Here is a 17,146-nt window from a genome sequence, read left to right as displayed (position 1 = left end):
CCTGCAAACCCTTGACTCATTGATGTGGGAAAAAGTTCAAACTGCAACTATCAGCTGCCCGGACTTTCAACATCTGATCTCACTGATCGAAAAGGGCATCCCTGAGGCTAAGAATGACGTACCACCGCATCTCCGCGAATACCATAAGTTCCGCCACGAATTGTATACTGTAGACGGTGTAGTCAACTACAAAGACAGAATTGTGATCCACCACTGCCCTTCATAAACAAGTACTCCAAGCCCTTCATGCGGCTCACCAGGGAATCACCTCGATGACAGCACGAGCAGATTTGTCTGTATTTTGGCCCGGCATCTCTAAAGATCTCCAAAACACATGTATGAACTGTTATCACTGTAACCGCATCGCACCTTCCCAACCCGCCCTTCCCCCACATCCACAAAACCCTCCTGCCTATCCATTTCAGCATATTTGTGCCGATTTTTCTACTACAAAGGACAACAGTACCTCGTTGTAGTGGACAGGTATTCAAATTGGCCTGTCATCGAACGCGCAGCAGATTGTGCCACTGGGCCTATCAACAGTCTATGGAGGATGTTCGCAACATATGGAATTGCTTATGTGCTTCCTTCTGATGGTGGCCCAGAGTTCTCCGGAAAAATCACTCAAGATTTCCTTCAGGATTGGGGAGTCGACCATCATCTTTCCTCAACCTATTTTCCCCATTCTAATTGTAGGGCAGAGGTTGGCGTTAAAATAGCGAAAAGACTCCTCACCGACAATACTGGGCCCACAGAAAACCTGAACATCGACGCCTTTCAGCGCGCCGTCCTTCAATACCGGAATACCCCTGATAAAGAAACCAAAGTTTTTCCAGCTATGTGTATCTTCAGAAGGCCTATTAAGGATTTCATCCCCGTCTTGCCAGGAAAATACAACCCCCATCCCACTTGGAGAAGCACCCTCGCACAACACGAGGAAGCACTCCGGAATCGCCATATGAGAATGGCCGAGTACTGGACTGAGCACACAAAGCGGCCCCTGCCATTGAGAGTTGGCTACAACGTCCGTATCTAAAACCTGACAGGCGCGAACCCATTAAAATGGGGTAAAACAGGCGTTGTGTCCGAAGTGCGTTAATTCAATCAGTACATTGTCAGGGTCGATGGCTCTGAAAGGGCTACTCTTCGCAACAGAAAATTTCTGAGGAAATACATCCGCGCTATTCCAAGACGACCATGATTAACCATTGGATACCCAATTCCCTAACACGAGAAATCACTTGAACTCCCATCACCGCCACTAGAACTAGATAAAGAATTGTACTCTACTGATCCACTGAAAGCGCCATACCCTGCGCCTACCTCTCCCACAGATGCATCACCACCTCCATCACCTAAGCTGAAAATTGAACATTTACAATGGTAGTTAGGAAAAATTTTCAACACAATTCACCAGATTTATTATACCCATTTCAAAGAAAAAATGCTATAATTTGTCTATTCAGATTGCTTGAAGGAGGTAATTTCCAAACTACTTTCTGCTTTTCCATCCTCACCTGTATAAACAACAATAAGGAATATATAATGATATAATAAAAGAAGGAAACTATATAAATTCAATTTGAGCAAAGTATATATCAATAAATCGTCTTGCCAATGTAAGAAAAAGGGAATTTATCCTCGGACTAAGCTACTTCAATTAAACATATGGATAAATGATATCTTGGGAAATTAAATACATTCCGACATCAAAACAATATCCTTAAACTATAAATATAAGCAATATAATTTTGTATAATGTATTCACTATAACATTCATCCTTTGAATTAAATCTGGGAGTACTAGAATCATCATTATCACACTTCAACCCTGCTCTAACTTTCCATTTCTGGACACACATCAAAACTCTCCGATATACTAGCACTAGTCTCCTAAAACTGGGAAACTTGTTAATATCAATGAGAGGCTCCGCACTGGACAAAAGCATAGAAAGACCATGGGAACAATTGCTCTCTTCACCCATTTCAAATGCTGGTATTGTGACTGATAGCTCTGGAATATTGGCTTCATCCAAACTTGGTCCTGAAAAATAATTTGAATTCATAAGCTGATTATACGATACACATCTTGTCACCAAATCTGCAGGATTTGACTTACCAGAAACAAATTTGAAAGTAACAGGAAACATATCACACTTTCTCTGAATATTATGAATCCTGTTGCGAACAAATGTTGTGTGTTTATTCCTTTTATCTAGTTTAGATGAAGATGCATTAAGCCAATGTGAAGCACAAATGGAATCTGTATATAAAAGTTATATTCACAATCTGTAGAAGCTTCATGCAATGTGACCCAGATAAGTCATTGAAAATTTCCATAGCACATTCTACTCCTAAACTTATTGTATTTAACTCAAGGGCTGGTATCGTCTTGCCATCTAGCTGTTTATTAACTAGTCTATTCTTGGCATGAATGAAGCTAAGCTTATTAGTTTCATTATGAAGCAAATAAAGGACACATCCATATATATCACGACTGGCATCAGTAAACACTAAAATACTATATTTACCATTACGAGGACCAACAAATCTAGAAATACGTAAAGGTGCTGCTCTTTTACATTGCTTTGAAATATTTTGCCATTCCTTCTGCAACTCCTGAGATAGCATTTGATCTCATCCAAGTTTCTTTCGACACTGTAATTTATGCATAAATAATCTACATCTGTTAAATAATGGCATATTAAATCCAAAGATATCGAACTGGGAAGCAATAGTTTGCAATATGGACCATTTAGTCTTAGCTTCAGCATTTAGATGAAGGGGCTTTGTGAATATTTCATCTGAGTACCTATCCCATGTTATGCCAAACAGTTTATTTATTTCAGGAGTTACTACTTTATTCTCTACATCAATTTTATCCTGTAAATTCCTATCATTAGTGACAATCTGTTGAATCTTGAAATTGTATGGCTCAAAAATACATGGAATCTGTTTATAAGCCCAATATAAACTCTCTGAATCATTGAAAGTTACAGCTCCATTATCCATATATATAAGTGAATATATTGAATGCTTCAATTCTGACAACATTGACTGGTCAGATGCTTGTGCAACTAATATGTAATACAGAGATATCATAAGTAAAAAGGGGCTGCATCTTAATCCAAACGGTAGCCTAATATTCTTAAATGCAACCAAGGAAAAATCTCCCTTACTAACATTCTTGTACCAGTAAAACAGTAATCTAACTTGGTTAGCTTCACTTAAAGCAAGCATATTAAACAGTCCTTTTGCAAATCAAAAACTAACAAATTCTTATCAAAGCGTAAATTATGGAAAGATGATGACAATTTCTGATTCAAAATAGGTCCTGAAAACATACACTGGTTATGTGATAAAGATATGCTTTTAGAAGATTCCTTGAGATTAGACAAAAACACTACCCTACATTTAGTTAAATCTCTGTCTGGCTTAAAAATAGGCATATGAGGCAAGAAAGAGAAGTAGGGATGTTCAACCTTGTAAACCTCTAAATCATATATGGGCTCAATGATACCCAACTTCATCTGCTTTTCAAAAGTTTGATCAACTAATTGTGAATGACCTTTATTCTTCCTGAGCTTCTTAAGGTTTGACTTAAGTATGAGCTTAGATAACACCTCATTTTTAGAAAGTAAATGAGACACTTTGTTATTCCATGACAAAGGAACTTCTATCCTTCCATCAGATCTTCTACTAATTCATTTTAAAGTAAATTCAGTTAACTTTTCGTCAAGGTCTGTATTAGTTTCACAAAATTTGGTTTAATCATAATTCAAGAAATACGTGCACTCAAATTCGAGAATTTGATCAGTGGCACGCTGCAATTGTCCCTCCAAAATATTATCCTCATCATTAAGCACTGAAAAAAATGTATTAGTAATAAACACTGATAGGCAATTCTCTTCTAAAATAGCAACACTATTGATAAGAAAAAAAGAATTGCTATAAACATGTAAATTAGAACCATTAGCTTCCTTACTTACTGATAAGCAAGCTCCCGATCCCCCCCCCCCCGTACCTCTCAAATTGGCAAGCAAAGCTTCAATATTACCAGTGAGCATTATTCTTACTTTAGATTCAATGTACAGAGAGGGACTCACATTACCAATCACTATCTTTTTTCCCGTTAAGCAACTGAAAGAATCTGTGCCTAGCAAAAGATGCACATTATCAATTTTCCTCAAATTACTATTCAACAACTTATCAGCAAGAACTAGCCCTTTACTGTGCATAACTTCAACAAGTTCACCAAGAAAGGGTAACTCCAAATTAATTCTTATCTCCGGAACCACAATTGCCAAAATATGCTCCACTGAATCTCCAATCCTAAGAGGCATTTTAATATTATTATTATTGATAATATTATTACTGTCCAAGCTACAACCCTAGTTGGAAAAGCAAAGTGCTATAAGCCCAGGGGCTCCAACAGGGAAAAATAGCCCAGTGAGGAAAGGAAATAAGGAAATAAATAAATGAAGACAATAAATTAACAATAAATCCATCTAAAAAAAAGTAACAACGTCAAAACAGATATGTCATATATAAACTATTAACAACGTCAAAAACAAATATTTCATATATAAACTATAAAAAGAACTTTGAACTTTTGAAGTTCTACTGATTCAACCACCCGATTAGGAAGATCATTCCACAACTTGGTAACAGCTGGAATAAAACTTCTAGAGTACTGCGTAGTATTGAGTCTCATGATGGAGAAGGCCTGGCTATTAGAATTAACTGCCTGCCTAGTATTACGAACAGGATGGAATTGTCCAGGGAGATCTGAATGTAAAGGATGGTCAGAGTTATGAAAAATCTTATGCAACATGCATAATGAACTAATTGAACGACGGTGCCAGAGATTAATATCTAGATCAGGAATAAGAAATTTAATAGACCGTAAGTTTCTGTCCAACAAATCAAGATGAGAATCAGCAGCTGAACACCAGACAGGAGAACAATACTCAAAACAATGTAGAATGAAAGAATTAAAACATTTTTTCACAATAGATTGATCACCGAAAATCTTAAAAGACTTTCTCAATAAGCCTATTTTTTGTGCAATTGAAGAAGACACAGACCTTATATGTTTCTCAAAAGTAAATTTGCTTTCGAGAATCACACCTAAAATTTTGAAAGAGTCATACAAATTTAAAGAAACATTATCAATACTGAGATCCGGATGTTGAGGAGCCACCGTCCTTGACCTACTTACAATCATACTTTGAGTTTTGTTAGGATTCAACTTCATATCCCATAATTTGCACCATGCACTAATTTTAGCTAAATCTCTATTAAGGGATTCACCAACCCCAGATCTACATTCAGGGGATGGAATTGATGCAAAGAAAGTAGCATCATCTGCATATGCAACAAGCTTGTTTTCTAGGCCAAACCACATGTCATGTGTATATAGTATGAAAAGTAATGGGCCAAGAACCCTGTGGAACACCGGATATCACATCCCTATACTCACTTTAGTACAGTACTTTTTACTCTTATTAAATCCCGTGACAGTAAGTTCAATGTTTGAGTGAACAATTTGAAACTCGTGTGAATTTGCTAATCTAGCAGACACAAATATACTCTGGGAACTGCTGTCCTTCAAGCCCCTATAGACACTATCATTGCCCTCAAGAGCAAAAGTAAATGTGGGCAATATGGAATTCGTCGAGTACTGTTGTGTTACAGCAACTCTACTGCTAGCCTCCTGTTTGGCATTAGAATTGTGTTTATTAAACCAAGATGATCTACCCCATGTAGATTCTGACACACAAAGGTAACTCATGTGATAACCATTACAATTTATGCAACGCTTTGTAAACCTAAACGTACACTCGCTAGACACATGGTTTAACATTCCACATTTTACACAACCTCGAAAGACTCAATTATGTGAACTTTTTTTGCAGGGGTAAAGAATCTCTGACATTCATTAACCTAATGATTAGTTTCCTTACTATCACTTCTAATACAAAGGAAACAGTCTGATACAGAAGATTTACTTTCCATTATATTAGTTTTAACGACCAAACTATCAGTACTGTCTTTAACAGGAGTATTTCTGAACTTATTTCTGAACTTAATCTCTTGAGGAGTTTTACCTTTAGTACTTTCGTACCTCTCACTAGCATTGAAAAAAAATGATCAAGAATATCATCCAAAGAGGGGTGAGTATTCGTGGGGATTTGAGCCAAGTGACTCTTGAAATTATCATTAATACCACGCCAAGCAAAACATCCTTTTAAACTCATTAGCATCAATTTTAACGTCCTAAAAGCCTCACAAATAGTTCTCAGATTTGAGATAAATATGAAAGGATCATCCTTCTCTCCAAGCTCAAGATGCAACAATTTCTGGATGGTAGAATTTATTCTAACTTCTTTAGAAGCAAAAGCTGAAACCAACAACTCCTTGGCATCTTTATAAGATTGCTTGTCAGCTTCTAAGCTATAAAACAAATACTTAGCCCTATCATCTATTTGCTGTTTTAGTAAAAGCAATAAATCCTTATCTGGATAACTAAATGCACTGGTTGTGTTTTCAAACTCAGTTATGAACCTTAAAAATTCTTCCCCTTCTCTACTACTAAATTTTGGAAGAGGAGCTGTGGGCTGCTTAAGCAAGCTTCTAGCAGTATCAGTTACATTAGAACGAGGATTTGCAGAAACATCAAGCAAGGGCTATAACCTTTCAATTTTATCCAAATAATCTTGACATGAATTTAAATCCGTTTCCAAATCAGCCTAAACTACAGTTTCTCTATTAAAAAATTTCTCAGCTAGAATCTTACCATCGAGATCAGACAACTTTTCCTTATAGCGTAAGAGAATACCTCTCTCAGACAAACGCTCAGAAGGATTAAAGGAATCATAATTATTAACATTATTAAAACATTCAGTGACCTTTTTCCAAATAGTCTTCCGCTGCCCTACAAATATCTCTAACTTACTCATATTTAACAAAATATAACGAGCTAGAAAAGAAAATTAATTATTTAACTCTGGGCAACCCTCAAACACAAGAATTTTACTCCGGCCAATTCAGCAGTCTCCATCAAAGCCCCACGTTGGGCGCCATAAGCTGAAAGTTGAACATTTACATTGGAAGTTAGGAAAACTCTACGACACAATTCACCAAATTTATTATACCCATTTCAGAGAAAAAATGCTATAAATTGTCTATTCAGATTGCTTGAAGGAGGTTATATCTAGGGATAATTTCCAAACTACTTTCAGCTTTTGTAACCTTACCTGTATAAACAACGCAAAGGAATATATAAAGATATAATAAAAGAAAGGTAATTATATAAATTCAATTTGAGCAAATTATATATCAATAAATCGTAAATAGCATATATAATCTATATAAACCTAATAAGCAATTATCGATAATGTTGGGAGTGCTCGCCAATGTAAGAAAAAGGGAATTTATCCTCGGACTACGCCACTTCAATTAAACATATAGATAAATGATATCCTGGAAAATGAAATACATTCCGACATCAAAACAATATCCTTAAGCTATAAATATAAGCAATATAATTTTGTATAATGTATTCACTATAAAATTCATCCTTCGAATTAAATCTAATATAAAGTCTTACCAATAATATAAATACGAAAGATGAACGTAGGCTGATAACCCAGGATGACCTAGCTTCACCAATTATACCTTAGCAAAAGTACTGTACAAATAGAACAAATTAATATGAGGAGCTAATATCAAAATTAGTTTAATAGTACACATATATATATATATATATATATATATATATATATATATATATATATATATATATATATATATATATATATATATATATATCAGAGAGGAAGGAATTTATTTTTATATTGGTGCTTTGAAGGCTTAAGGCAATGGATAATGATTACCATTAGATATTAAGAAACCCGTAACAATGCTTGGTTCTCACCTTTATCCATGCCCTCGAAGTTTAAAGTTTCATGCCGAAGGAAGCTCAGAGTCCAAATTAAGGGAAGTTAGTTCATGGTGAATAACTTCGTAAATGTGGAAATACTTAAATCACGTAACCCAAACATGGTTCGATAAAATAGCAGCAGAGCACAAATTCAATGAGATAAAAATCTTGTAGCACAAATCTAGCAGCTAAAATCTTCGTGTCCAACTACTGCCAGTGAAGTTTTGACGATATGGTTTGCTAGGCAAGACTGCCATGGGTATATCCATGAACCTCCCAAGTAAAAAGAAAATGGCGTGATTAGAAGGCTTGTTAGCTAATTACTTAGCTCGTAATGAGCAAGCAGGACTTAGATGGTACCAAGCATACAAATTTATTTAACTAGTTATTTTAATAGTTTAAGAGAAAAGTCCTCCTTACTTCAATAAGTATATATATACATATACTAATAAACAATTGTAAGATATTTTAATTTCTGTTTATCACCACATCCTCAAACTCCCATATTACCTGTTCACCACCCACAGGCACCTGACGCAACACTACATGATGCACACCCTGATGCCTCTCCTGATAATTTCTTTCAAGCTCCCCCCAGTACCCTTCCGAATGGTCCTCAGAGGCTGCGCAAGAAGCCTGCCTACTTGGCTGACTACGATTGTAATACGTATTGATTCGTTTTTGCTAACCGATACTTTTCTACCCCTTATTTATCTTGATGATATTATATTTTTCCTTCAGCTAAGCTCCATAGCCACATAGCTAATATGCTTTTATAAAGTAGTTTTCATATATTGCTCTAACATGTTCAGTTTTGTTTTTAAGTTTTCTCAGTAGTACTCCCCAAGAAAACTTGGGAGGAGGTAGAGGATTGTCTATTCATATCTGTTGTACATGTTATAATTATTATATGATCCTATTTCATTTATGTGCATTATAGGATCCTATTTCATTTATGTGCATTATAGGACCCTATTTCATTTATGTGTATTGCGTCGTCTATACATTGGCGCTCATTGTGAGAATGTAAACAAATGGTGTTTCAGTTTGGTAGCTCATTTACTCGCTGAGTATATAGTACAGTATTATTCTCTATAGACTTTAGCTAAACTTTATTATCTATTATATACTAGCAGCAAATGGTTCATTAGCTAGCTGTGTATATTATGAATTTATTAACTGACTCATATATGCTATTAGGAGTCAGTGTAATTTCATATTGAATTTATTTTGAATGCCGATGCAAATACCATTTTATTTCTCATCGTTCTATCTTTCATTGCAGATATTATCGTTGTCATGTGATGCCTTCCAAATAATAATAAAAATTGCGTAGACAAAAAGGGATTCTTATTTACTTTTCAACCATTTACTCATCCCATTCTCTTGGATATACCATTTACGCAACTGGTTGTGGTGTGCCCTAAACCTTTCCACACTACCATCCACACACAACTTACCCAAATCATAACATAATCCACTTGAACTAACTTCTATCACCTCATATGGACCTTCAAACTTATCACATACCTTATTTACATTCATTCTACCCTTTTCAATTACTTCTTTCATCACTCTCTCACCAACTTTAAAGCTTTCAAACCTCTCATTTGCTTTCCTCCACACATCTCTATCATCCTCTGACACACCCAATCTTGGTCTTACTATCTTTTCAAAATTTAACACAAACTTCCATGGAGACATACCTGTACTCTTATGCACTGTTGCATTATAAGCCCACAACGCTCTACTAACATAAGAATCCCAATCATTATCACATCTCGCCATTCGCATAATTTCAGTTAATGTTCTTACAGTCCTTTCAGCCAACCCATTCGTACTTGGCATATAAGGAGTCGAATACACATGTTCAATACCCTATTCTCTTAACATCTACTCAAACTCCCATCCAACAAACCCAGGGCCATTACTACTTAAAATTCTCGCAGGCTTACACACACACATCGGCAACATCACTAGATGGATACTGCATACGTAAATTTACTCATGTGATCAACCCTAACAATCATTCCCACAAGTCTTCTCGCAGTTGCAGGCAACGAAACGCAATCAATCACAAATATCTTAAATGGTTTTTTCATACGTAATCTCAAATAGGCGGATTAGCATGCACTCTCTGATACTTCCCTTTCTGGCAATCTTCACACATAGTCGCTATATCCTTACATATCTGACTCAACGCAGGTGTAAACAATCTCTCACACATGCATTCTCACAATTTATTCTAACTCATATGCCCATATCTGTCATGCACTAACATACACATACTTACAGCTGCATACATCGGAAACACAGGAACATATATATCTTCAATCTTTCCTTTATGTCGAAAATAAACACCATTCTTACACACAATAAGTCTCTTACTAACTTTCTTATACACCTCTAAATCAGACGGCCATTTTTCTACCTCAATACTATTCAACATACATTCACGTAATCTTTTAATTTATAGACATTCATCTTGGATTTCTTCCACCTCCTTTATAGTCAATAGATCATCCTCACTCCTCGTAATATCAATCATGCTAACAGAATTCGCCATAAATACACTATTATCTTCTATCACAACTACCTCACATCCATTCTTCAGAATCAAACCACTACCAATATCAACTGATAGATCATGCAATTTAAAAAAATCAATCCCTATCAAAAAACAACTAGGCATCTCATTCTCTCCCATTACAATGAAATTATGTTCCACCTCCATACTTCCCACTTTTACTTTCAAACGCACTTCTTCCCAAACTAGCAAACTTCCTTCACCTATCCCATGAATTCCCACACTCGTACATTGCCTTTTCACTTTCAAATTGTACCGCTCTATTTCCTTGATAACAGACATATTCAATAATGACACTTGCGCGCCTGTATCAATTAAACTACAGTATTCATTCTCATTTATACCCACATACATCATCATTCATCCTTTTACACCATGCATACGAATATTTACTCTCCTATCAATAGGGTCATTCTTGTGACCACTATGTTCATCTTCACTATCTTCCATACTCATACTACTCAGATTCAAGTCACTCGTGCAATCCTCCTCCTCACTCAACAACTTGCAACATCTTTTATTACATTGTAACCTCAATATATACTCCCTTTCAGTCTCCTTATTTGCCCAGTATTGCATCGGACGATTCTACCCAAAATACAAATAAACAGTGACACCATGCACCATACTTACAACCAACAATACTTTTGATAACAATTCACCCTCAAGTACACTATCCTCCTCCTTATATGCCATTTCTTTCGATACTTCATTCCTAACACTCATTATAAGCTCATCTACAAGAGCAGGTATATCCCTATTCAGACCCTTCAATTTCAACTTATTCAACCCACTCATAATACATTTATATACCATGTCATCCCCTTTAAAACTTCTTACTACCAATAAATCTTTCGGCAACCTTTCGAAATTACTATCATTCTTGCTACTATCTTCTAGCTTACCATGCATTCTTGACATTGCATCTGGTATCACGTTCTTACTCCCAGGTACATATTCTAGCTTAAAGTTAAATCCATCCAAATCCTTTATTGTTCTCGCAACCCTAGCATTCACAGACTCTTTCCTAATCATGTACACTATGGGCTGATGGCTAGTACTCACAATAAATTTCACACCATACAAAAATACCTTCAATGCTTTCAAGCAAAACCTTATCGCAGCCAACTTCCTTTCAATTGTGGAATACTTTTGCTCAGCGTTATTAAATGCTCTTCTTACATACGCTATCACTCTCAACTGTTCATCTCCATTCATTCTTTGTGTTTGAACCAAGAAACCACCCATACTAATCCCACTAGCATCCGTATATAACTAGCATACTCACATTCTCACTATAGTCGGGAAAGGCCAAAGTGACGTCTCTCGCAGCCTCTTCTTTCAACTTTTCAAATGCTTCTATCATAAGCTCATCCCATTTCAGTCTCGTACTATTTCTCTTACCAGTCCACTCATTCAAAGGCTTCCCTATTCCCGAACAATCTCTGACAAACTTCCCACCAAATTAAATCAACCCAAGAAAACATCTCAACTCACGCTCCGTACGAGGACGTGGAAGTTTTCTCACCTTACTCACAAACTTATCACTCTTCCTTATACCCGATTCACTCACCACATGCCCAAGAAATTCCACCTCCCAGGTCAACCATGTACACTTTTTAAGCTTAACTTTCACACCAACTTCTATCAAACGTTCTAATACTGCTTGAAGCAAATGCTTGTGTTCCTCAACAGTCTCACTAGCAATCAAAATATCATCTATAAAAACAGTCACCTTCTGTCGATCAAACCTAGCAAAACTACATTCATCGCCCTCTGGAAGGCAGCAGGTGCAATATCAAGGCCAAAAATTAATCTTTTAAACTGATGATGACAATTACTACTTGAAAAAGCCGTAATGGGCCTGCTCCTCTCTGCCAGAGCATCTGGTAATAGCCCCTAACTAAATCCAACTTAGTAAACACTTTCATATCATGCAGCTTATACACACAGTCAGACACTACATTCATCGGGAAACGTTCTTTAACAGTTACTTCATTCACCTTCCTATAATCAATACACATACGTAAACTTCCATCCGGTTTTTTTTACAGGTACAATAGGGCTATTCCAGGCACTCTCACTCCTTTCTATTACACCCATTTGCTCTAACTCCTGTCATTGCTCTTCTATTTCTCTGGCAATAGGCGGAGAAAAATATCGGGGATGCTGATATATTGGGGTATCATTACTAAGAACTATCTTAAATTCAGGGAGCTTTGACTCCCCACAATCCTCGTTACCACGACTCAAAACACTCCATCTACCCCATAACATCATTTACAATTGTTCCCTTTCTCCCTCACTAATATTCTCATCTACATTAATTTTATCTTTCAAACTTTCACAGTCCCAGTCGTCATCCTGCTTTATCTTACCTGTCATAACATGTCTAAATTTAACATACCTTTCATCGTCTACATTAACCAACGTATACATACATCCCATGCAATCACCCTCACGTATACCCCGTGTTCTCTTCCTCCTTACAGTCGGCAACAAGCTCACAAACACCTTCGGCTCCTGCAAATTCAAAATACCATCATACACATGCACACTTGTTTTCACTAAATTACTTGCTTTCAAACCTTCCACTATGTATTCACAATTGTCACTATTGGCAATTCCCAGACTATTCGGCCATGCAACTTTTACACTGATAACTTCACTCGCATCTCTTGACAATTTAGCACCTTCTTTTGCTATTAAAGGCACACCTTTCCATATTTTCGTACATACATTACCATCTTCATTGAAATAAAATTCCTCACAAAAATTTACCTTCAACTTTCATCTTTATCATATTTACACTAGGATGTACAATCATACCACATTTTTTCAAGAAATTATAACCTAACAAGACATCATACTAGTCATTTACTCCCTCAACCACATAAAAATCATTATCTTCTATCATCAGCCTCCCAGTCATAACATTTTCACGTAAAATTCCTTGCTCAGACATACTTAAATTCCCGATACCTTTCACTTCACCTTTACACCCCCTAAATTCACAAACATCCCTTACCTTATCGTATGCATTCCTAAACATTAAATTAACACCAAAACCAGTATCAATCAGACCAACTAGCTCTATTCCATTTATATTTACTTTTGCACTCATGCAGTCATAAGATCTTTCACCCATCATGTCTTCATGCAGTAAACCTTCACGAACATGCATCACATTCACTCCGCACACACTCGAAGACTCACCAAGCTGAACCCTCTTACATTTTAGTTTCCCGAACATCCTGGCTGACTTAATCCCTTCTTCCTACATACTCTAGCTTCATGACCATCTACCCCACATTCAGTACACTAACCCCGCGGCTCCTTGCACATCCTAGCATAATGACCGTCCTTATCACAATTACCACAAGTCACATTCATACATTTACTACGACATCCACTCGCTATGTGCCCAGTTATACCACACCGATAACATTTTATCCCTTTCTCATTCTTGCACTCGCAACTTCTATACCCTACCTCACCCCATCTAAAACAAGCACCTAGAGCCCATCTACACTCATTTTTCTAATGACCTTCCTTTTCACACCTATAACGCTTTTTATCATGTACACGACTATCTGACATACCTCGCTGCGCACTAGCTCTCCTATCCCTCCAAATCTGATTCCCTTGCCTAAACCCTTCATTTGTCTTTACAGGTATTCCCACATTACTCGCCCTAACAATCCTATCTACTACACTATCAGCTACCCTCATCGGTCCTCTTATAACAGCATCTCTATAACTAACAAATTCTGGAACACTTTCCTCTATTTCAGTTATTACACTCACAGATTTGCTTTCTTTCAGAAACCTATCCAACTCTTAATCCTCAACTATCTCTAGTATATCATCCCATGTCAATCTCTCTTGCGTCCACCTCATTTTCTCCTTCTGTCTCAAATTTATAAATTCACACACATTCTCAGGTACTGTCGGCAAAAATTTCATTATTAACTCCTTATTCTCATTTATACCTTCATCCCCATATTTCTTCCAAGCTAAAATTTCCAACCTACATAAATATATCGATATCGCTGTTCCCGCATTTATCCGAGCCTCATCAAAATCATTCTTACGCTTATACCTAAGACTCCCTTTCATACGTTTTACCTGCTCAATTATTTTCTTTTTCACACTTTCATAATCAACGTCAACTACACTCATTATCACACTATACATCGTCAACAAATACCCAGTCAAATATTCTCCTAACTCCCTAGCCCAAATTCTCTTACTATCATCATACTTATCATGACAATACCTCTCATACTCCTTAAAAAATATATATACATCCCTACTACTATGCTCATTGAACCTTTCACACCGAGGTACCTCTCTCATAAACACAGTCTTTCACATATCACGTTCATTCTCACTGCTATCATCACTGCTACCTTCCTTCTTGTTTGCTACTTCCTTGCTAGAATATAAGGAATCTAATTGCACACTCATACTCCTATCCTTGATTATATTCTTCCTAGCCTTTTTCTTACACACCACTTTTATCCATTCGCAATCATCCTCACTCTCAACCTGACAATTTTTCTTCTCTTTCCTCACATCACTTTTACCTTTTTTCTCATTCTTCCTATCACATTTCTGTTCATTCTTACTATGTCTAATTTATTTATCTTTAATCTCACTATCACTATTACTATTACTATCACAATCACTTCCTTTCCCATTATCACTTACCCTAGCCTTCTCTTCCACTATCACCACCTTACCCGAAGCAGAAGCCACTCCTCTGACTGCACCTTCACCCATGAACATTTTCATTACACCCATTACTTGCCCCATCATAGCTTCCAATCGTTTCTCCATTCGTTCCTCATTTTCTTGCATCCTCATCTTAAAACCTTCTACCCGTCTCTCTACAGTTCCTTTTAGCGCTTTCAATTCCTTTCGCATCTCCTCATTCTTACAACTTATTCTCATGCAACAATTTCTCCTCTTGCTCCTTAGCCAACCGCAATTCCTCCCTCAGTAACTTGTTCGGCTCTTCCATTTTCATTAACCTGTTCTTCAGCCTTAGATCTAATTCCTAATCCTATTTCAGTCCTTTGTCAAAGAGTACCACTTCTTGTCCAACCTCCAGAGTCCCTGTTCGGGCGCAAAAATAATGTGGCGGGATGTCACAAGAACAGCCACCACACCCTTGGATCACTCTAACTAACAATAGTCTCCTCAACACAAACTTTCCCCTTACGTTATCAGCAGCGGGACTCTAGGACAAAAAGGACTTAAAAACAAAACATAACCTTAAAACTATATTCTCAGAAAACTAACACTTAAAACTAGAATCAACTGCATCCAAAAACTCAACACTAAATATAAAATAAACACCATTTACATAAACACAAAAAAAGAACTAACAAACTTAAATTACACCATACACAAACACCAAAAATAAATATATTATCTTTTATGGGACACCAACACTGTCTTCAACAACAAAGCTGAACTGTCTTTTATGGCAAACTACCACCATCACAGCTTTGTGGTCAACAGTCCACTGGCTGGCAATTTGCCACAATTGCCTCGCTGATTGGGGTGGTAGTTATAATCATCATCGTTATCATCATCATCATCATCATCATTATCATCATCAATCGAAATCTTGATAAACAGGCCAGGTCATCAACGGTTGTGCAGTCCAAAAGAACAGTACAAATAAAATCAATGACAGGCCAGGTCATGAACAGTTAATTCCACAAAAAAATCTCTCTCAAAGGAGGAATTACGGCCTGCAAATGGAAAAAAAGAGAAACACTTAAGAACACTCCTAACTAACTAAACTATCGCACTATAATCAAAGATAAATAATAAACTGTTCCTATCATTCACAATCATGACAACCATATATAAACAAAAGTGTACTTACTCAAAAAAATAATTAATCACTTCCACGCTGATCGAGTCTAATAAAGTAAAACCAGCATTCACACACACAACCACCTCTAGAAGCAGTCAAATCAAAAAGCCATTCACCCAAGACATTCACCACTGTCGTAACCTGGCTAAAAACATAAACAAACAATCTCATTTATACCAACAGTCTTTCTTACAACAAACAATCAATACATTAACTACCTTTCGCTCGCTGACACAATCTCTCTCTCTCTCTCTCTCTCTCTCTCTCTCTCTCTCTCTCTCTCTCTCTCTCTCTCTCTCTCTCTCTCTCTGGATTTGGCAAACAAAAAATAAATTAAAAAAAAACAAAAATGAATCCTCCACAGCACAACATAAGCAGTTTGATGGATGACGGCATGGGGAGGAGCAAACGACTTCCGATGATAGGTTGGTTTGCAAGACAGCTTGGGTTGTGGGCCTCTCCCAGGTGTAAACTTCCTCTCCAATGAGATCCCCCACTTCTGGAAACGGCTCCTGTGCTCTGCGACAGCCTTTTCAGTAATTTCTTTCACACCTTCTAAGGAAACTGGTCTTTTCCCTGGATGCTAGAGGTGATGGAATGTTTTGGCTCGTGGCGGATGGTAGCTATAGCAAGTACATGCTCTCTACAGGATTGACTGGCCTGAAAAGAAGCATAAAGGTCCTTCATATATATATATATATATATATATATATATATATAT

At 36.8% G+C, this 17,146-nt stretch overlaps 1 protein-coding gene across 1 annotated transcript; it reads left to right on the top strand.

The window, feature by feature from the left end:
- The first annotated feature begins 272 nt into the window (after positions 1 to 272).
- On the top strand, positions 273 to 1,036 carry LOC137617091 (uncharacterized). Its single transcript, XM_068346929.1, has 2 exons — positions 273 to 336; positions 426 to 1,036. Exons 1-2 carry the CDS (start codon positions 273 to 275, stop codon positions 1,034 to 1,036), a joined length of 675 nt encoding a protein of 224 aa, XP_068203030.1.
- The last annotated feature ends 16,110 nt before the right edge of the window (positions 1,037 to 17,146 follow it).

This window comes from Palaemon carinicauda, chromosome 23 (assembly GCF_036898095.1).
Source record: "Palaemon carinicauda isolate YSFRI2023 chromosome 23, ASM3689809v2, whole genome shotgun sequence".
In the NCBI taxonomy this organism is placed as follows: domain Eukaryota; kingdom Metazoa; phylum Arthropoda; class Malacostraca; order Decapoda; family Palaemonidae; genus Palaemon; species Palaemon carinicauda.
Note: the sequence above shows the minus strand (reverse complement) of the source record. Positions and strands in the feature narration are given on the sequence as shown.

Coding starts and splice junctions, on each gene's coding strand:
- LOC137617091 (XM_068346929.1), top strand. CDS start 273: ATGACAGCACGAGCAGATTTGTCTGTATTTTGGCCCGGCATCTCTAAA. Junction 337..425: donor TAAAGATCTCCAAAACACAT/GTATGAACTGTT, acceptor TATCCATTTCAG/CATATTTGTGCCGATTTTTC.